The sequence below is a fragment of the Agelaius phoeniceus genome, chromosome 5 (assembly GCF_051311805.1).
Source record: "Agelaius phoeniceus isolate bAgePho1 chromosome 5, bAgePho1.hap1, whole genome shotgun sequence".
Taxonomy (NCBI): Eukaryota; Metazoa; Chordata; class Aves; order Passeriformes; family Icteridae; genus Agelaius; species Agelaius phoeniceus.
This window is the reverse complement of record NC_135269.1, coordinates 9,998,816-10,020,316: the sequence shown is the minus strand read 5'-3', so window position 1 is coordinate 10,020,316 and position 21,501 is coordinate 9,998,816. Positions and strand designations below refer to the sequence as shown.

General features: G+C 37.4%; 1 protein-coding gene across 3 annotated transcripts; it reads right to left on the bottom strand.

The window, feature by feature from the left end:
* Nucleotides 1-2,199: 2,199 nt before the first annotated feature.
* On the bottom strand, nucleotides 2,200-17,333 carry WASHC3 (WASH complex subunit 3). Of its 3 annotated transcripts, none has more exons than XM_054630937.2 (7): nucleotides 17,178-17,333; nucleotides 15,636-15,734; nucleotides 13,325-13,390; nucleotides 11,922-12,050; nucleotides 10,259-10,369; nucleotides 6,947-7,011; nucleotides 2,200-3,966 (listed from the first exon to the last, which is right to left on the bottom strand). In XM_054630937.2, the coding sequence occupies exons 1-7, from the start codon at nucleotides 17,226-17,228 to the stop codon at nucleotides 3,882-3,884; spliced, it is 606 nt and encodes a 201-aa protein (XP_054486912.1). In that variant the 5' UTR covers nucleotides 17,229-17,333; the 3' UTR covers nucleotides 2,200-3,881. The 3 variants fall into 3 exon arrangements, with proteins under 3 accessions (XP_054486912.1, XP_054486913.1, XP_054486914.1); XM_054630938.2 differs by having other exon boundaries at nucleotides 10,259-10,366; XM_054630939.2 differs by lacking the exon at nucleotides 2,200-3,966 and adding an exon at nucleotides 3,987-5,274.
* Nucleotides 17,334-21,501: the final 4,168 nt, after the last annotated feature.

The following is a 21,501-nucleotide window of genomic DNA, read 5'->3' as shown; positions in this document are numbered from 1 at the left end:
GAGACACCATCACATGAAGCATCAGGAGAGTAACACTTTGGACACCAGTGCAGGCATTTCAGACAGCAGGATGCCAAATTTTCAGAAGAATAAGAAAATACATGCATATGAAAATACATGTTCTGCAGACAAACCCATTGTAAGACTGTTACCTCTGTTTGGCTTTCCGGAGAGAAAACTAGATCTCCAGACAGACTGAGCCCACGATGAATTGAAGTTTCTTGCTATGTATGGAAAGCAAAACTGACCTGATCACACACAGCTCAAAGTGCTGATCTTAGTGATATTCTCTTTTTCCAAGTACAGGCTATAGTTTGTTATATTTTTTTTTTTTTTTTTTTGCAGAACGTCAAATTATACACTTACTCACTGGTGTAAATAACACACACTGGAAAGAAAAACAAGAGAGAGGAAGAGACTCAGCTTGGAAAAAGAACCACCAATTTTCATTTCAAATGTAGCTGAACAGAAGACATGAGAGGGAATAGATTAATGATTACAACTGCTAAACCAGGACTTCACTATAAAGTTATCATGTCCAGATGTTGTTTTTGCCTTTGACAGGTTTTGAGGTTTTACTTACAAAAATACAGACATACATCTAGTCTAAGGGCATCTATATGCATTTTAAATGCCTGTAATACCATTAAGAAACTGACCTTTATGCATTGTGCACTCCCATTCACCTGCAAAATGAGGAATATGGTGATGGGGTTAAAAATGTTTGTTTAAACAAAGAATATATAGTTTACCAGTAGTATTAACATATGCATTCAGTTTATGCATTATAGTTTACAAGTAGTATTAACAGATGCATTCAGTGGTTATTCCAGGAACACTGCAGTAGTTTTTATACCTACAAATTGTAATACTGCCCCAGATGATGAGTTCAAATCCATGCATAATTGGTGTATATTAGACGTGTATTGCTGACACTTCTTACTGTATGCTATATCTTTTAAAAGTTCATTGCTGTTGGAAGCTTTTAAAAACAAAAGTCTCTTAAAAATGGACTTTTTCCCTTGAAAGTATTACATATATCTGATTACTGTGCTGCCAAGCTGAAATACTCCCTCCATCTTCTATTCCAAAACAGATGGCAAATAACGAGCACCTTGGAATATTCTCCACTTACAGTACTCAGCTTGCGGTTAAGGACTTTCCAGCTTTCTGGGTTAGCACCACATCTCTAGAAAACTGCTAGGAAAAGGAGCACCAGCACAGCTGACATAATTCAGCCTCAAACCAACCTTCCCATACTTAATAGCTCCTCCTGTCCAGCTGAAACATCTCAGATTGAATTTGGCATAAGAGCAAAGGGATGTGTTTAGGAGCAGAAGACCCTAAAGTGGTCAGAGGTTCCAAAGGCAGTGGAAGCACTATGGCTGCTGAGACACTGAATGTAAAAAGGGATGGTCTTACCTTTTTTTCCCCCCAGTTCCCCACAATTCAGACATTTAGATTTAGTTACAACTCAACTGGGAGAGGAGACAAAGTGGCAAGATTTTTCTTAATGTTTCTGCAAGTGTACCAATGTTGCAGTACTCCACAGTAAATGTCTACCCTGAAAAGATCATCCAATTGCTAAGCAGTTAAACTCACAATCCCTATTAATGAAACTGTTATTCTGTGACATATATAATTACTGATTAATTATCCCTTATTTTAACAAGTCTCTGTAGGCCAGAGGCTTTCTTTTTCATTCCATGTAAAAGTTTATCTGCAGTGGGGTAAAAGACAATTAATTTTAGGGTTTCTTTTTCAAACTAAAATTATTTTACAAAAAAATTTTCTTCAGAATGTTAAACAACTGAAGCTATACCTTCTTTAATATCTTTTGTTAACCTTGCTTGTTTCTTTAGAAAAATAATAAACTACTGTCTCAATTCAACTCTTTAAATCATGCTACTTCCATGTCAGTTCAAAAGTATCAAACATATAATACACATTAATTTCAGCCTCCCTTAGATTTGCTTCTTAGAACAGTGGTGATGGGATACTCACTTCTCCTGTAGTCAGAGTGCCACCATGGGTTAACTTTAACTCCAAAGCCCAATTTCCAAAACTCTCCCCTTAGGCTAGCAGGGTGATACAACTTCAGCAAAGTTAGTTCTGGAGAAAAAATGAATTGCAGAGGCTTTGGAGGAATTGTCATTGTCTTGTTTAGAACAACGTATAGGAATAAAATGAAACCATAACTTTGGTTTACAAAGTATAGCTTTTATTTTACAGACTGCTTAAATGAGTTTTCAAATATAGATTTTAAAAAGTCATGAGTGTTTCAATATATACATTCTGAAATAACATTATCACATTTACATTTGAAATACTTATTGCTAATATGCTAATATTTTTTGTATTTTACCAAGTGTTACCTATTAAGAACATTTTTAAGTGTTCAATAGTAATTAACCCATCATTGAAATACCATCTCTCAACATTCTCTAGTGCATATATGCTTTTGTAAGGATTCAGGAATTATTCTGTTTTACAGGTTATGGAGAGCATAAATATGTCTGCTAGGCTGAAATGGGAACAATGCTTAACTTACACAAAAAAAAAAAGCAGTTAACCTACTGAAATGGCACAAATAACTAAGAGAGAAGGTATTGATTCAGTCATAAAGGCTAACAAACTTATACACTTGGAGATTCAGTTTTAGTCTTCTCTTGGTCACAGCAAGAATGTGAAACACCAGAAAGTTAATGACTGCATGGCACACAGCATTCTGGTATAATCACAACAATCTGGGGAATTCAAACAGATTGCAAAGGATTTCATGTGGAACAAACTGTATTAAAGAAGATCCTTTAATGAATGTAATTTTTGAGTCATGGAGTACATCAAGTAATTTTGAAGAGAATCTTCAGGGCACATCAGGCATTTCTTTATATGGTTCCTGAATGAGTGTCTCAAGAGGTGCCAAGATAGTTTTATTCTTATACAACCTGAATTTTAGCTTCTTTGCTGAAATTATCAGCAAAGGCACCAAACTGGAGGTGATTTCTCATCCTAAGCAAACTGGTCAGCCACAGCTTCTATCGAGTAAGGCCAATGAAGTCAGAAAATGGTTTTAACTGACCCACATAGCAGAATCTCAGAAGTAGTGAGATTCTATTAATGATCTCCCTTGCTTTTTTCCCAGTGTCATTTTCAAACCAACCTTGCCACGTTTGTACCTTTCTACAACACTGCAATCTGAACTGGATAAATCAACCCTTCAAGAGTAGGAGTTCCTTTAACAGCTTCATACAGACTCTAATGTGGCACTGAATAGCAGTACATGCTTGAAAATAGATTCAAAATGGGTTTTAATATATTGTTCACTTGTATTTTAGTTCTTCTCAATCTGAGTATCACTGATTTGCAATCACCATAAGAGAGCTGACTTATATGTAATTCTTGTTGCATCACTGCAAACACAGGATATTGCAAAAAAGGTACAGTTTTTCAGTGAAGCACTTTCATTTTCCAAAGTTAATTTACCTTTAAGTTATGAGGCAGAAAGAAGGCAACGTAGGTTAAATGTGTTACATAGAAAATCTAACAATGACCAGAATGCAGTTTTAGAGACATGGAGGTTTAGAGTTGTGGAATTCTTAGAGCCTTACAAAGTAATTTCAGCAGAACCAGAAATGAATCTGACATGATGCAGCATAAAAACTGCAAGGATCTCATGAGTAATTTTCATGGGGGAAGGGTTCAGGTTGAAAAATGCTGCCTGTTCAAACTTTCCAGAACAGAACATGGAGGATCTAAGTTCTTAAAAACGCCATCAGACAAACCATATCATCCGTGTGATCCACACAAAACTATTGTCTGCTAAAGCTCCAAACACATGAGCACTCAACAAAGGTTTCCAAAGGCTGGAATCAGTCTCTTCAGTCACTGAATGAAGATTCACTATCAGAACTGTCTTCTGCTTTGCCATCATCTCCCCAGGCAGGCACAGGGGCATCTGGGGTCCTGCAGGCAACAAAAACATTCTGTGCTGTAAATCCAGCGGAGAGCACAAGGAGCTCAGCACGTAACACCGCTGTCCTTGCACGACAACTGCAGGCACTTTATTGCCACAACATTTAACACATCAACTGTTTATGGCTCACAAACTCACACCTTTGTGGTATTGCTTCACCTACAACTGGAAGGCAAACACTAGAAACTGTAACTCACTAGACATCAAAACTCTGTAGACACCAGTTTGAATGCACGCCTTTGATGCCATCAGAAATGATGACAGATCGTTAAGAAGTGGCAAACACTTGTAGAAAGAGTTGAAAGCAGGCAATAATGATTAATTCAATTTTTTTTTTTCAATCTTCAGAGGTTGTTGGGCTGAAAGGAACATTCTGTACACCATTGAGCAGTGTAAATAGTACACGAAAAAAATAAGACAGGAAATGAACAATATTGTATCCAACTAAAACTACAGGGATAATTTAGTGAAGCAAAAAAGAATTACTCAGAGTGGAATTTGGCTAGAACATTGGGTTAAATTTGACATGCAAGAGCAGCCATGGGATTTTTATTGACTACAAATGATCAGACCTCTTGTATTTAGTTTTAAAGTGCATATTTAGGATGGATCTTAACACTGTGGCAAAATGTTTGCTTGGGGAATCTACTGGAAATGAAGGTGAGAGAAGCAAGCCATCTAAAGACTAATATTACTGCCTGAAGATGCTGGCTCTCCATGGACTCTCCCTCCTAAGTATGTAATGAATTTGACATTCAGCAATACAGAGCCTGATAAAGGCTGAAAGCAAGGTAGAAAATACAAACATAATTATTCTTGGGGGAAAATGACATTCAGAGAATCTCACTTCCTGTATGACAGTTAACATCTCTTGGATAAAATACTGCATTTTAAAGTAAGCTGACAGTTGTATTAATCATCCTGTTCTTATTTATCTTGGGAGTATAGAATTTCTTTTCCAACATTAGTTCTGTTTAGTATAATTTCTCTGTTGGGAATCCCTTAGGTAACTTTAAAGTGTTCCTAAACATTTTTGGTGCAAAGATGAGAAGTGTGTGAAAGAACTGCAGAAGAGCCTTTTCCCTCCCTCCTGCACACCTCTAAAACAAATGAAGAAAGCATTTGCTTTCTCATGCAAATACCACTTCACAATATTATTCCTTGTTGCCATGGTAATGACAAAACAGAAGAGCTGTGCAAAGACGTGATCTGCAGAGACCAGTGCAAAACCTCTCATTTATCAAGAAGAGGAAGATGAGGCTGAATTCCTTTAGCTCATGAGAGCAGGACAAACTCTTCTGGAATGGAAGATAGGCAAAAGAGGAAGAAACAAAATAAGAAATAACGAAATAAGAAACAAAATAAGAAACAAAAATTAAAGCTAGGTAAATTGGGAGCTTGATAGAACAGGCAGTTACCAAACCCTGTAAAAAGTTGAGAGGTGGAAAAGCCAAAAGGAGAGTGTAGAAATAACATTGTATCATTAGAATTAGCACACCTACAGCCACAAATAAGCCATGCTCAGCCAATGGCAAGGAGCTGGGGCAGTCTGCAGTAAGGGACTGAGCACACAGCCATGTATGTGTACATTTTCCTAATTTTCTCTGGGACTGAGTGAGCAGACCTAAGGAAGCTGAAGATCCAAGAAATGCAGTGTGAATGGCAAGACACATATGAAAGAAGAAGTCTACAGTATCATGACAAGTAAGAAAATTGAAAAGTCACCCCTGATAGCTTGTTTCACATTATGCACCTTGCCAAATAATTAGCTTTCTTTAACCAGTTTTAAAGCATTTTAAAGAAAATCTGACTAAACATCACTGTTGCACAGATCTCTGAAGATGGATTTTGAGATCTAATCCCAAACATATTCTGTGAGCCTCAATCCACAGTAATAACATTTCTGTCTTAATGCAAAATAGGCAGTCCAAAAGCAGATACTTTTTAAAAAACAGATTTTGAAATTTTAACCTATTATCTTTTTGTTTTATCTACTATAAAAATCCACCCAAACATGAAGAAATAGCAGCATTTATAGAAAGGTATGGACTTGAAGGCACAGCAAAAAATACAATACTTTTAACACACATACAGAAAACCCATGTTTGCTAAACCTATCTCCAACTTACACAGGGTCTTTTTTTTATGTCTTATTCAATCAGTAAAGAAAACAACTGAGGAATAACTACTTTAGGTTTATCGAGACCAGGAAGTAACTGGGAGATAAAGTGACTCATGATATGATGATATTTCAGTTTTATTTTATTTAACAAGTAGCAAGTTTCAGAATAAGCCTTTACAAAATATAAAAAGACGTAATTGGAAATGAAAAATGGACTTTTTAATACCCTGACAGTTTCTGAAAAGAATGCAAAAATACTTCAAACATTTTGGTGTCTATAATGTAAGAATGATAGCTAATACTTTAATCAGTTTAACAAATTCTGTGATGTAATACAGTAGAACTAAATTAATTGTCAACTGTAAAGTAAGACTGAAATTAACGTTTATGGCCAGACAAGAAGCTTTGAAAGTTACTATCTATTCTCAGTAGTCTTCACATCAGATTAAATCAATCAACAGCCATAATTTTGAACTGCTGACTTCAATTTACGCTGTCGGTTTTGAAGTCAAGTTGTACACTACATCTGCTGAAGGAAACTGGAAACAACTGTGTTGTCCCTCAAGCATTCAACAAAATAAGACTGAGTTTGTTCCTACTACTCTACAATAATGACATTTTCTTATTGGAGTGTTGAAAACAAGTATCTGGGAAAAACCACACAGGGCACTGCAAATGGCTACTGACCTTTTATTTGAGTCCTCATTGCTAAATGCACATTGTCAGATGCCAGCTTGTCACTGCTAAGCTCAGAACACCTTAAACAACCTTTTCTAAGCACATGTTTGTCCAAGTTTTTTAAACACACAGTTGCACTGCAGCCCTATGGGGAGTCACAAATTACTTACTCGAGAAGATCTGGATTTAGCCCCTCGGAAATCATTTTGTTTCGTATTGCCATTACAGGAACACCCTGTGTAGAAGGAGGAGGAATAATATAAAACTACTGGACACAAACAGGTGAGTTAAATAACACAGGTCCTTTTAAACCACACTTTCATATAAATTTATGCATGTCACTTGTCAAACAACATCATGGAACATTAATCTCAGTTCCCATCAATATGAACCTAGAAGCAAGAAATGATTGAGATTAAAGGCCCTTTTAATCCATGTTGTATTTATGGTAAAACATCTGGAGAAAGTTGCAGGGAGAGAAGAATCAAGACTGGATAGATATATTTGCAATTTTGCTCACAAAATTATGAAGCTGACATTATCTGTATGGGTAAGAACGTGGAGAAAGCACAAAGTAGCACAAAGACAGCAGAGACATTGTGCTAGGAAAGACTTGGGCATGCTGAAGGTATACCCAAGAGAGAGGAGAAAACCAGGGAAGTGCATCTGCTACCACTCCAGAAGGATCTCGTAAGGCAGTGCTAAAAGCTGGAGAAGTCTAAAAAGCATGGAGAAAAAGGCAAACAGGACATGGAAACAGAAGCACAATTTAAAAGTGAATTCTCTGAATACAGCTGCTTGTGCAGTCAGGCTTGAATCTTCTGTGACTTGTGGACAGATTTCAGCCAAATACATACATGTTTAAAAACTTTGTTCCCTTCACTGCAAGTCCAGCTTCTGCACTTTATTTTATTCATCAACACCTAAACATCATCTTATCTTGGATCACATATCCAAGACCCACGTCCTCTCACGAGATACATTCCAACAAACTGCTCTTATGTTTCCACTATAGTTGCTCAAAGGCAACTTGTTGCTTTGCCATCTCCTGTTGGAAACCATCTGGATCACTCCATGCCAATATAGGATATGGGAAAAAACCCCAAACCATATGAGGATACAATTTCTGATTTGAAAGGGACAAAGTTACGGGTGGTCTATGAAATTCTAAATGAAAAGTGGTGCAGGGCTAGTATCTTTTGTCCAAAAGCAAGTAAAATAGTGCTAAAATAAAGGGCAGGCATGACTAATGTTCCAGATAAAGATGTGATTCTAGTGACAGCTCCAAGGTATGAATCACAATTAAGCTTGTGCATGTGCACTGTGGAACAGCACACACACAGGTACTTAGCTGTAGCAATCTATCAGAAATAATGCCAAAAAAGGTCATTCAAGCAGCTGCAATGTAATACCTTGAAATAAAAGAATATCTCATTACTTCACAACTGATGTGCATTACACAGGTGAATATTTTGAATATTTATTTGAGTATTTCATGACAGTTTAAAAATTCAGTTATTCTAGTAAAAATCTGGACACCAGGGATCGTGTGTCTACACACCATCTTCTACTAATGTACTAACTTTTCCCCTGCTTCACTGCTCTTAGGGTACTTTCCCCTACCTCAGAAGCCACTGCTGAGTTGTTTATGCATCAATTCAAACCAGGTGAAAACAGAATTGAGTCAGATCAGGCAAGGCAGAATTCATATTTCATTTCAGTCAAAGGGAATTTGGTATAGGACTTCTAAGAATGGGTTGGTTTTATGTTCACACTTGGTGTATGTTTTATTCTAACACTGTGTGCATTAAAATCCGCGAGAAAAAAACATCCTCTCAGTACCCTCATCTATCACAGATCCACAACTAATCTGAAGTTTAATCAAAATGCTCTTTAGACTTCTTATCTGAAGGAAAACACTTAAGGTTGTACCTCTATCTGTTTATAATATAATCAGGGCATTACAATTACTTTATCTTTCATGCTTCCTAAATTTTAATCTGCTAATATGGTACTGCTTTTGTGTGATTTCTTGGAATACTGTTGGAAATTTTAAAAAGTAAGACTTTAGTATCCTCAATTGCACTCCACCAAAATGAGTTTGTCACAATTTCATGGAAGAGCTACTTTTACTTTAGAATGGTGCTCTTTTATACTACAAACATAGTGAGTAATAAAAAAATTATCAGCTCAAACAAATCTTCAGCTAGAAACTTAATTTGGGCAAATAAATGACACTAACTGAAATACTTGACCGGACAAGGAGACAAGTTTGGCAAATACAAAAACACACATTAATTTGTAGTATGTTAGTTTGACTTTCCTACCACACTGTTTACAACTGGCAGTGGAGTCACCAGGAACTGCCAGTACACAGGAGAAATGTGGAAAGTGAGATCTCACTCCTCTAGCAGTCACAAAAAAAAAAAAATTCAAAGTAATTAGACCATCCAGCACTTTCAAATACACTTTGAAGTCTGGCATTAAATCAATACAGTAACATAGTGTTCTACTCTCTGCTACTATCCCACTGCTAGGTTTTCCAAATGGTTTGTAATGAGCTACCCATAAAGTTCCAATTTGTGATTCAAGTGAAAAATAAGGTTTGGAACACCATTCAAGGGATGAAGCAGACCAATTGTAATAACTTCTCTGAAGACTGAGTGAAACCATGAAGTTAGTTTTAACATAAGCAACATTTTATTAATACTATGACATAGTAATACTTTCCAGAATTATAGTATGTATTTTAGAGGAAAATTTCCACTGACAAATTGAAAATAAATGGAAATAAACTCTTTGTTTCCAATCTCATTTTTATGTTTGTGGATGTGAAATGACCTCTTAAAAATATCACAAATAGTCTCCCATTCACTTTCTCATTCCTTCATTAGATTTCACACATGTTAATATTGAGATTACAATCATTTATTTCCTAATTATCTGTAGCACAGACCACAGATAAAGACGTAAACAAAACCTGCATCATGAATAACAGGAAACTGGAGTAAAACCAGATAATGAACCAATTCTTGTATCTCTATTTTGGTCCTTATAGAAATATCAAGTACTCCTGTTCTGGACTATACTTGCAAAGCTGTATTTTGTACCCTACAGTAAAATCAGGCTGTAATCACTCTGTATGCAGGGAATGACTCCAATTTGCCAGGACAACTCCACTCTCAGTGGCATCTTCTGTGCCTCCGGCTAATACCACTTTGCATTTACACATTTCACACCTTCAGTTCACAAGTCTATCAGCAGAATTCTGTAGAAAGATCTTGCCAGAAGCTGTCTGAGGGAATATATTACATTAATTCATTTATTAGAGAAGATGTGCTAGAATATTATGATGTTATCCTACCTTAAAGATTACTGTTGCAATGTATGTTTTCAGATATTTAAGGTTCACTTACAGCTGTGTGGTACATTCCACCAAAAAATAACATGCTAGCCAAAGAATGACATGAGAACTGACTTACCACTTGTACCATTTTGAGGTATCTGGCATATCTTGGATCCTTGGCCACAGTTGTGACATTTTCTGTTGCTACCTCTGTTTTCTGCATCCCTTCTTCTTGTGTATTGTTCTGCTGTATGTGAAGAACAAACCCTTTAATGTTTAGGTGCACACACCACAGCCATGGAGTGATTCCAAACAATAAAACTGGGTATTTTAGGATAAAGTGCAACTCTTCCTCATCAAGATTTTTCTGATCCACACTCACAAAATTAGACGTTTCCTAGATGCATGAAATCACAAATCCAGGTCTTTTGTTGTTCACTGTTACAAGACTGTCTTCCTACTTTTAGATACAATTTAAAGTTGTTGAACACATAAAAAACCAAAAAGACCCTAATAACCCTGTTAAGTTGCATTTAACAAAATATCACAGTATTAAATGTAAATGGTCTTTTAATAAAAAATATTTATAAGAAGTATACCTATAAATCTCCCCCAGTAGTCCAATGCTTTTTTCCCTCAAAATATTTGATTCCCTGACAAAGGTTTCATACATGTCATGTAACTTCTAAACTATACTTTTGAGTATGTATCATTACTCAAAGGATAATGTAACAAAATCAAAGATTCCTTGAAAGTATTTAATTTAAATGAAATAAAAAAATGACAAGAAGTTCTAGTATTTTCAAAAGAACACAGAAAACTGTGTTTTTTCTACAAAACTAACCACCTGAAAGTGTGAAATACATGAACTTTATATACTTAAATATACTTTATATACTTCCATATCTGAGAGGAGGAACATTTTAAAGAAAATGAACTCATGGTGAGTCATTCTCTAATGTGACTGGAACATGCAATGCTGTCCAGTGTCTCCCCTACTGCTGCCTGCAAATCAGAGTTGCAATCTTTGACAGGCAGGCAAAAGCAGCAGAGTGCTCCAGTTACTGCTTTTCCACAGCAACTTCCACCAAATAAGGGAATGAGCAGAGATCAGAACTGAGGATTCCATGAGAAGCAACTGTAAGGGTAAACCAGGAAAAGAACTCCATCTACAAATGGGCCTGCAAGCCTCACTTAGTTAAGTGATGATCATGGGATTCAAATGTCTGGGTTAAAAAATCAACCAACCACACACATTAAATTCCCCAAAATGACAAGAAGTTAGTTGCAGGGGTAGTATTTTAATGCTGATTGCTACTAATAAGCTGGCCTTTACTGTACATGGAGGATAATATACAGAAAACCTTCAATGTAATAAACTCTTTAGAATTAAGCATGCTAAAAATTCCAATTTGAGCTAAAAGCTCACATTCTGAAGAAAGGAGAAAAGAGTTGCAATGATGTGATTTGAATTGTTATTTTCATTCATGACCTTCCCAGCACCCTGATGCAATTCCTGTTCATATTTTAGTGTGATTGAAGAAAAGGAAGGAGAAATTTAGCACAAGATTTGAGTTAGCTCTAATTATTTAAGTCACATAGTTAATAAAGGGTATAGACTTTTTTGTTTTAAGTCACTTTTTAAAACAGTGCCAGTAGAGAAAAGCCTACTCTTAGACTTTTACAGTTGACTGCTCACTTCCAATAGAATTGCCTCTTCTATCTCCTGCAGATGACATTAAAAACTTGACCTGGAGAGCTATGTTCCTCCAAAGTATGAGTTATGCTTCATTACTTACTCCAGGCTGAGGTGATCCAGCTGTCTGTTGATCTGTAGCAGCCTGTGCTACAGGACCATTTGTAACACTGTTCACATTTGCACTGGACACTTCAAATTTGACATCTTCTAGGCCAGGAATTGAGGATAACTGAATGCAAAAAACATCATCAAATAAGCAATGAGCACTTCATAAGACAACATGTACAACAAAATCTGCAGCACCCTGCTTACCATTTATTGTCCAGGTAGGTTTTACATTAGTAAAATTATAACTTTCTGCCCCTAGTTTTGGTATTTTGATAGGGGGAAAAAATATTTCTATCCAGCTGCCTTCTACAATAAAAACTTTCACAGTTAACACAGGGCTGCAGAGCAGGAAAGGCTTCCACACCTTCCCAGAATTTTGCTACTGCATTTATCAACCACAAGAGAGCCATGCAATCTCTGCTACTTCCCCTACAGTGAAAGAAATCATGGCAAGAACAGCTCTATCACCTAACAGATGGGAGACCGGTTACAAATTTTTGGATTTTCTACATCTTCACTTTTTTTAAGGAAATTATGTGAGTGGATATTAAACACACCACAAATCTATTTGAAGGAAATTCTATTTAACATGATTATGAAGAATTCTGCAAAAATCATCAATTCAGATCATTACTAAAAATTTTGAAATAAATAAGAGTTAGCAAGCTCTGTTTGTATTATTATACTATTTTTCCCCACAAAGATCTTAATGAACACTTTCAAAATATTCCAGCCTTGCTCCCAGAAAAGCCAACTGAAATTGCCTCCATCATTATTGAAAGATGAACTTATTAAGTGCCTGATTGATTGACTTTGGGATCTTGTTGGGTTTTTTTTTCCTAGTAAATGATACACTATATTTCCTATCTAAGACCACAGATTATATCTTTTTGTCATTTCAGCTAAAGAAGATAAACTAATTTACATTAGCTTAGATCCAGTTCAGGTCACATTTCAATATCAAAAGGATTTACAAGGCTTCTCTCTAGTTACTTATATCAGCTGAAGTCCTTACAGTCCAGTAACATACAAAGATACTTTTATTTTACAAAGGGGGAAAAAATTTCCTAATTAGCATTTGTATGGCAAAAAGTGTTCCTTTCCTGTTCCATATGCTTAACAAACTCAAATTTTCCACTAGGTACTGTTGTTTCCTTTCTTCTGCATCAACTACATATTCAAATGTTACACAGTAGAAGTAGTAAGGCATTAACTAGGAAAGGGAGTTAAAGAGAGAATTTTTGATATCAGGATTTGATATGAGGATTTTGATATCAGGCTCCTTCAAATCATCATGAAAACTTACTTGCTCAATTCAGACTCTAAAAAGAAAGCTAGTTCACATAATCTAGGAGGCTGTCACTGTTAGAAGATGAAGTCTACATCCATACAAACCTTTGCATCCAGAATATTGAGCGTGGTTTCAATTTGTTGGATACGGAGAGAAAGTGCTGACAATTTCTAAAACAAAAGAAAACAATTAGGAGGTGAAAACACTCCCCTATGCACTTGGACATATAAAAGAGTTTGCAGCTAGTTAAAAAAAAATCACTGTTTTTAGCTTCTCCCTGCTGAAGGCAGAGAACAGCATAAATGAGATGATCACATTATAAAATGAATGAAGCAATGACAACCCTTTTTAGAACAGTAGCTACAGCGGTACAAATTTTAAATAATTTTACTCTGCAGTTGGTTTTCCCATATAATGACAGAAATGAAGACAGACTATTTACAAAAGAAAGCCAAAGTAAATAGGGTATTACTTTGGGCAACTGGAGAATAATGGTAGACACATTGTACTCTCCTAGTTACTGAAAGATCTTTCTTCAAAACTTTTTTCAAATGTGGAAGATGAAAAGAGATGATGTGTGTGAATGTAACTGAGCAAATACAGAGAGAAAATCTGATAACTAATACAGCAGGTGATTCAATAGTCCTATACAGTCAAAATCCACAATGAATCAGAACTAACCAGACACTTTATATGCTCCAGGTGCACCTCAATCAAATTGTGACTTTTTTTTTAAAATACAACTTAAGTTTTTCTAAATTACTCCATAAGAACTGCCAGTCTTTTAACTAATCACTACCATACTCCACCAGACCTGTCCAAGTGAAGTTGGCTAGAGTGCTGGCTGGCAGATACGTACCATTCTGACAGCTTTCTGGCACCTTGGCAAGATTCTGCCTGGCTCTGAAGCAGAACTTTAACACCCTAAGAAAATGGCAGTTCTGCCAATATGCTAGAAAAAGCAGGAGACTGACAGGAGTTAGTCTTTTTGGATAGAGCACTGACTTGTTTACAGATGGTCCTTTGTTCACGAAGAGGAGTCAGCTCCTATTGGAAGGAACTATGTGTTCTACATTTAATTGGATAAGGGGGAGGAAAGATGTACAAAAGACAATTATGCAATTTTATGGGTCTATTTGACTAGACAAGAGCCAAGAAATTTAGAGTTAAGGATGGTGTCAGCTCTAATTTTGAGTTTCTTGGCTTCTGTTGACTTACACTGTGACCTTTCACATTAAAAACACTTCTGTACTTCACGAATACGAAAAACTTCTCAAGGAGTATATAAAGCAACTATTTAGTCTCTTGAGTAACAGCACATTTTGGTTAACTAATAATTGTTTTATTAGGCAGACTTCACAGTGCTGCTGTGTGCTCAAGGTGGCTTTAAATACAGGTGTTCTGATTTCCACAGGAACCATGGAAGAGGGAATTCTGATATCAGGTGACAAGTGACTCTTGGACAACTGACAACAGCATCATCAGGCGGTCACACTGTCCCACCTATCAAGTTACAAGAAGTTTAAAAAACTAGGAAAAATGACTTTTTTCCTCTGAAGCTCCATATATTCATGTAATAGCCAAATCTTATACTTGTCACACATCTGGCTCTAAACTTCACCAACAAATAAGAGAATTTCTCAGATTACATGGCTTAGTCTAATTGGATTTGACTGCTGCTCTGGCTCAGCCGGCTAGAGCTGTATAGCATTCTTTGTTGAATAAACTAATGAAAAAGTACAAAAAACCTCTAAAGACAAAAAGGTTACCCTCAAAGCCACATTAGAAAACACCCTTTTTACAAGGAGGACTCTTGTTCTGTTCAGTGGACAATTCTAATCTTGTTGGTCTGGTGTATTTCCATTGACTCTAAAGTCATCATATAAACTTACTAATCCTAAATGTTTATATTTTTCTCTGTTTTTGCAGGAAACTGAAGTTAAAGGCTTCATGTTCTATACTAATCACTTGCCAAAAATGTCCTTTTTTCAACATAAAAACTATTTACATTCAGCGCTTAGCCTATGACTCTCTTAAATTAAAGGTGATAAAATCAGAAGTTAAGTTTTGATGGACCACAAGAACATGGCATCCTTCTTTCATAACAACATCAGAGCCAGAGATGAAGCTGCTCAGAATAAATTCCCCGTATCAAGAAGTTCAAAAACTGTTCCAACTGCAAAAGTTTAAGAAAACAGTGGATGGAGTGTGGCACAATCAGGAGTTCACATAGATCCCTTGGGGAAAAATTCTGTCTTAAGCACTTACTAAAGAGAAACCTTCAACAGAAAGCAGACTACATTTTTGATTTAAGCTACCAGTATTACTGCATCAAAAACGTTTAAATGAATGGTTCCCATTACTTGAAATTCTTTTAATTGTATCAAGGGCCAGCTGGGAAAATAATAAACATACCTCTTCACAAACAGTAGAAAAGCGATTGAGAAACTGCACTGTGTGAACCACAAACTGGTTTAGAAATGCTACAGTTCTTTTTTGCTGAATAGCAGGAACCTGCATTAAAAAAGGCAAGAAAATTAGGTTACACATCAATGTCAAGTTTCACATTTGGATTGAAATATCTGTTAAAATGCACATTTTTAAGAAGATATTATTTGGAAATGTCTTAAGTGTGCCTGATATGAATGCATACATACACAAACCATTTTCTAATACACATACGCACTCATGCAAATCCTTTGCTACTAAAAATCTACTAACACAACATCAGAGAATTTACAGGACACATAGAAAAGGCAACAAGACCTAAGAAACGAAGGATTGTTATCTTAAAGAAAACACCTTCAGATGAAACGGTGAATATTCCTGAAAATCAGAAGGAAAAACAATCTTGGCCAGCCATACTAATACTCAGTTACAACTAATGCCATGATCAAAACTGAAGTGTAGTGATGTTGCTGTAAGTATTTAGTGGCTACCCTACTGGTTCTCATTTGCACGTCCAGACTACCCTAAAATGACCAAAAGTTATCCTCCAAATCAGTTTCGATGCTCACATGCTTTTCAGACTAAAATGTAGAATCCTATGTTTGCCAAAAAGAATGGTGCTCATACTGTAACACAGAGTTGGCATTTTTATTTAAACCATTACAGACGAGTGGATTCAGGAATTTGGACGCAAAAGTTTATGTATAAAATTTTAGTGCCTCAGGGTTAATAACCTTGGACAATTGCTTTAAGTCTTAACCTTCACAAAGGAAATCAGCCTATGAAATTGCCATTGATTTAAGTGAAAGATTTACAAGGAATATTATTGGGAGCCAAGATTCTGCTGCACTTTTCTGGTGAATACAGTGACCCTCTGGTCTTCACCTCTTCTTTAGCTGCTGATTTATCATTGCATTCAATACACAATTCACTATGGCCATCCTAAGACATCCTGACTTTTTGTGAGACTTTTGTTGCTACTATCTTGAGCCTTCAGCCTGTGCACTGTACAACAGCATCTGCTGAAGTTCAATTCTGTGGTTCCAAAATTTGCCAAGCAGAAATTTGCATGTGCTTATGACTTCAGCAGAAATCTGTGGGGTGGCACAGAGCATGGAAGAAACACTGGGTGAACTGGAACTGTCCTGTCTTTACGCTCTCTATTGAGAAAACTAAGTTTAAAAAGAAAGTTTCTGCATCATTTAAAGAAACTAATACACAGCTTCGCACAGGATTTGCCTCCCAGATCGATGTTTGAGACGGCTTAGTCTTTAAATACGAAGTTATCGCAGAACTTGCAGGAAAACAGCTGGAGACACTGATAAGGACGAGAGCTCGCTCGGCACCGGCTGCGAGGGCGGCACCGTCCCCGCACGGGGAGCTCCCCTCGCCCGCTGCCGCCGGGCCGGGCCGGAGCCGGGGGGACGCGGGGCTCGCCCAGCACCAGGGCCAGCGCAGCCGGGCAGGAGCAGCGGCAGCCCCGGAGCGCCGGGCGAGCGCAGCCCGTACCTTGGTGAGGTCAATGCCGGAGCCCACGATGGGCAGCCCGTCCTCGTCCATGCTGCCGGGCCGGGCCGGGCCGGGCCGGGCGCTGCCCCGCTCCGCAGCTCGGCCGCGCTCCGCAGCCTCGGCCCGGAAACAAACCCCGAGCGCCGCGGGGCGGGGCGCGCCCGCTGCCCGCGCTTCCTCCTGGGAAACGCAGTCCCGGAACGCCGCCCTCACGGCCGGCTGTGCCCCGGGATAAACCCCGGGATAAACCCCGGGGATAAACCCCGGGGATAAACCCCGAGGATAAACCCCGAGCTCCTGGGCTGCCTTCTTTGGCACCCGCTTTTTTGCATTTTTTTTGCATTTTGCGATGCAAGTGGCGGCAGCCGCTGAGGGGCCCGGCCATGCCAGTGGGGGTCACGCTGACACCCAGCTCTCCACAGGCCTCAGGACAGGGCCCTGCATGGTGGTGTTTGGAAAGTGTCGTCCCCGGCGGTCAAACGCCAAGGAAATAATGAGAAAAGCCAGTGAAGGAACTGTTCCTGTGCTCATACGCATAATTTGAGTGGGGAAGTGCCACACTTTAGATGTGGGGAGTCAAAATAAGGAGCACTGAATGGCTCTGGGTTCTTCTTAAATAGGCAAATTTGGGGTGATCTGGAGTCCTGTTTACAGCAGCAAATCCAAAGACACTATAGTGGATTTCCATATTTAGTGGAAATTTTCCATGGTTACATCTAAATACTGCTGCATTTAATGAATCCTCCTAAATTCAGGGCAGTTAAGAAACCATCATAGTCTTAGGCTGTCAGGTGGAAACTTCTCTTGTGATGAGATGAATAAAGACACACTGATTACTGCAATACTTTGAAGACTAGATCCCAAATGTACTATGCTAATTCTGGTTTAAAATTTACCAGAATTCTCAGTTTACTTCCAAATCATCACACTTTTCCAAATTTGTAGAATACAAATCCATATACAGAATCAATGGTAGCTGTACACAGAGCACTTAGTTCTGTTACTCCAGTTGCCATAAAATTCTCAATTATTTACTGAAGCAGCTTTTTTGCTTTATTACTTTCACAATGTATTTATTACTAACCTGCTGTCATATGCACATCATTATTACTCTCTTACTAAGATGAAAAAAACCAAAAACTTACAAAGTTTTTTTGTCCATGCTAATTGAATTATTGAACATCTGATTCATACTCTGCTTTGGAGCACTGACATATTGTTGGCTCAGTTTCTCACCTCTTCCAAAGGATGAGCAGCAGACTAACCTACAAAATTCAGTGGGTTTAGCTTTCAATCCCTAGCTTACAGGAGTTGTGCAAATTTGTGTTGGGCAACAGAGCTGTTCATTTGAGTTATTTTGCCACTAATTTGAGTTGTTTATAATTACCTTAATTTCCAACTAAATCATATGCAAGAAGAATTAATCGCGTTTATCATTAAGTGTCTATAATAAATTTTTTCCAGGCAATGGCACTGAAAATTAATGTAAGTGCATAGCCAGATCTTATCTGAATGTCTTGGTCTGTAAAGCTGGATAAGAAATCTCCCAAGAATATGCTATTTTATGAACTTTCTGGTACTTCCTGCTTTTAATTTGCACAAAAATACTGCACAGAAAAGTGCAACACAGCACTTTTTCCTCCCAGCTGGAGTTAGGAAATGCAGGGTATGAAAAGTGAAAAACAGAAAGGAGGAAATTATCCAAATTTCCCAAAACCTCTTTAAAAAGTTTACATTGAACTAACTTGTTCAGCTGTAAATATAAATGCCTGAACTTCCAAGTAAAGGATTTATAAAAAAATAATCGAGTGTTAACATCCAGATTTATAGTGTGTATGATTTGAAAATGTATTTTTTACCAGCACCCATGCTGGATGATAAATGTCAGGCTGAGGAATAAGTACTGTACAGTATGTGACTGCTGGCAGTTTTACCCTATGCATGTGTACATATATATACTGTCATTTAAAGGCCCTGTTCTGTAGCTCCACCTTCCAGTGAAGGAAAAGAGATTAAAGAGTGTTTAAGAGTTACCAAAATGAAGTTTGGTTGAACATTAGTTCATTTGAACATTTTGAAAATGTCAGCTTTCCAGATGCTGAGGCTAGCTTGGAGTGGAAAAGCTGTGTGTACAGAAAACTGATCAGAGCTGTATCTTCATCACTGGTAAAAAATACCTGACTTGTGATGAGGGTACACAGAAAAGTAAAGGCAAGAACACAGGTTTCAAAGCATTGAAACGGATCTGCTCCATATATTGCACAGAATCAGAGCCTCAGGTCAACTGCAAAACAAAACTGCACAAGCTGAGAAAAACTGGCACGTGCTACTGAAGCTTACAATGTTCATATGCATCTCTAGTGCTTATATTCTGTTACAGGTCCCAGGACACCACATTCAGGTTAGGATCAGCCCAGAACTTAAATAGCTATACAACTGAGAGACAAGTTAAACAGAAACAAAAAGCTGATCCAAAAAAATTTCCAGACATGGTGTCACCTGATCCTCCACAAGGGGCAATAGTTGTTTTTAATAAGGTGGTCCAATGAACAGCTGAAAAGATCAGTGTGGATTAACATTTGCTTGATTTCCCATGGAGTCTTCTAAAGCCATGCTTGCAAAGGGTATTCTAGAAAAATTTTCTCTATGAAACTGATATTGCCTCAATGATTTTTCTCTATTCTGAATTTAAGCAATGCCCCCCCCCAATCTCAATAATCTAAGTGTGCCAGAATTTGTACAATTCTTGCAAACAGTTCAGAAAATTATCAACCCTTCACAGTTAAATAGACTAAGAAATACAAATGTTAGGTATTATGTAGGTTTCTTAAAAAAAAAAAAAAAAAGGGAACTAAATGATATATGTTTTGCAGTTCTCTGAAAATAGTTTGTCAAGTTTCAGTTTTCCAAGTACTGTGCTGAAGCAACATGAGAGGATTAACTAATTATTTTGTTCTGTACAAAAGAACATGGAGAACATGCTAAAAACATTAACTGCTCATTTATTTATTTATTTATTTTAGTATTCATATTACTTCTTTCCAGTATAAAATGAAGAGCCTTGAACTTGGCAAGATCATTCCTGGGTAAACAGTTTTAAGTAGTCCTTAAATACAGAGTATGAAAAGAAAACATCCTGGTTTCTGAATTAACTACAGAACAAAAGAATTTCTGTTCTTTGCCCTCCTGGGTCTTAAGCAATTCTAAACCAAAAAAGTCTCACTCAAGAGTGCACCTGCATATACCCTTGCATATTGCCCTTGTCTGTATGGGTCCTGAGTATATTGGATATATTCTGCACAGGCAGGAGTTGTGTGAAGTTTGCTCTGAGGAGAGAGAACCCCATGTTTGTTTCAGTTCCACTACACACCAAAAGGATAACAGTGCCTCAGGCCAATCCTTCCTCCCAGAGCCACAAAGATTTTTAGCTACAAGTGAATTAAACCTCCCCTTAAGGCTGCTATCTCTGGTCAGACAATGGATAAACAGAGCACTGTTACCTTGAAATACCTGCTTATTTTACAGTTTAGGCACACACCAGTCCACCAGAACTTATAAGGAACTTCATATTCATTTTAGGTAAATTTTGGTGCCAACTGGAAAGCAAAAGTTCTCAAGGATAAAGGATTATGAGAAATATAATATGGCCTTAGGTTTCAAAAGGTGACTGTAACTTCACTTATTGATGTCCTACTTCTGAACTGCTTTTATGTGTCCCACATAAATAGGAACAACCAAATGAATATTTTAAAATCTAACTACAGCTAATGAGGAGGGCTACAATGCTGTAAGGAGCTGTTACAGTAGTGAAACATCCTGACATCCCTTCACTTGCAAAAGTATGCAAAAAAGATACTTAAGACAGGAGTTGTCTCTGTCTTCTTCTTTTACTTCTGTTCTGGATCTTGTGTGGGAATGACAGGAAAAATATGTTTCTAGAAAGCAGAACGCCTTTGATTTTGCTTTAAAAACTGGAAATAAAAGGCTGCAAGCAGAAAAAAAAACCTCACTATGCGTTTTGACAGGCCTAAAGTAAATCCCTCTGTTGTCTTTAGAGAAATAAAACTGCTTCAAATGATCATTCTGGTTTTACCATTAGCTTCTTCACTGGTAGTGGTAACTAGTTTATTCAAAAACATCCAGGAACAACATTTCATCACAGTACACTACTGCACTTGTGTTCTTATAAGACAGTCATGGTTGGCAAAGTTAATATAGAGAGGTGTTCTTTCTGTAGGTACTCTGCACAATATCAGGTATTTGAGCTCTATTAACTGAGTGAGATTATCAGACTGACATGCTGGGACACAAAATCTCTTTATAA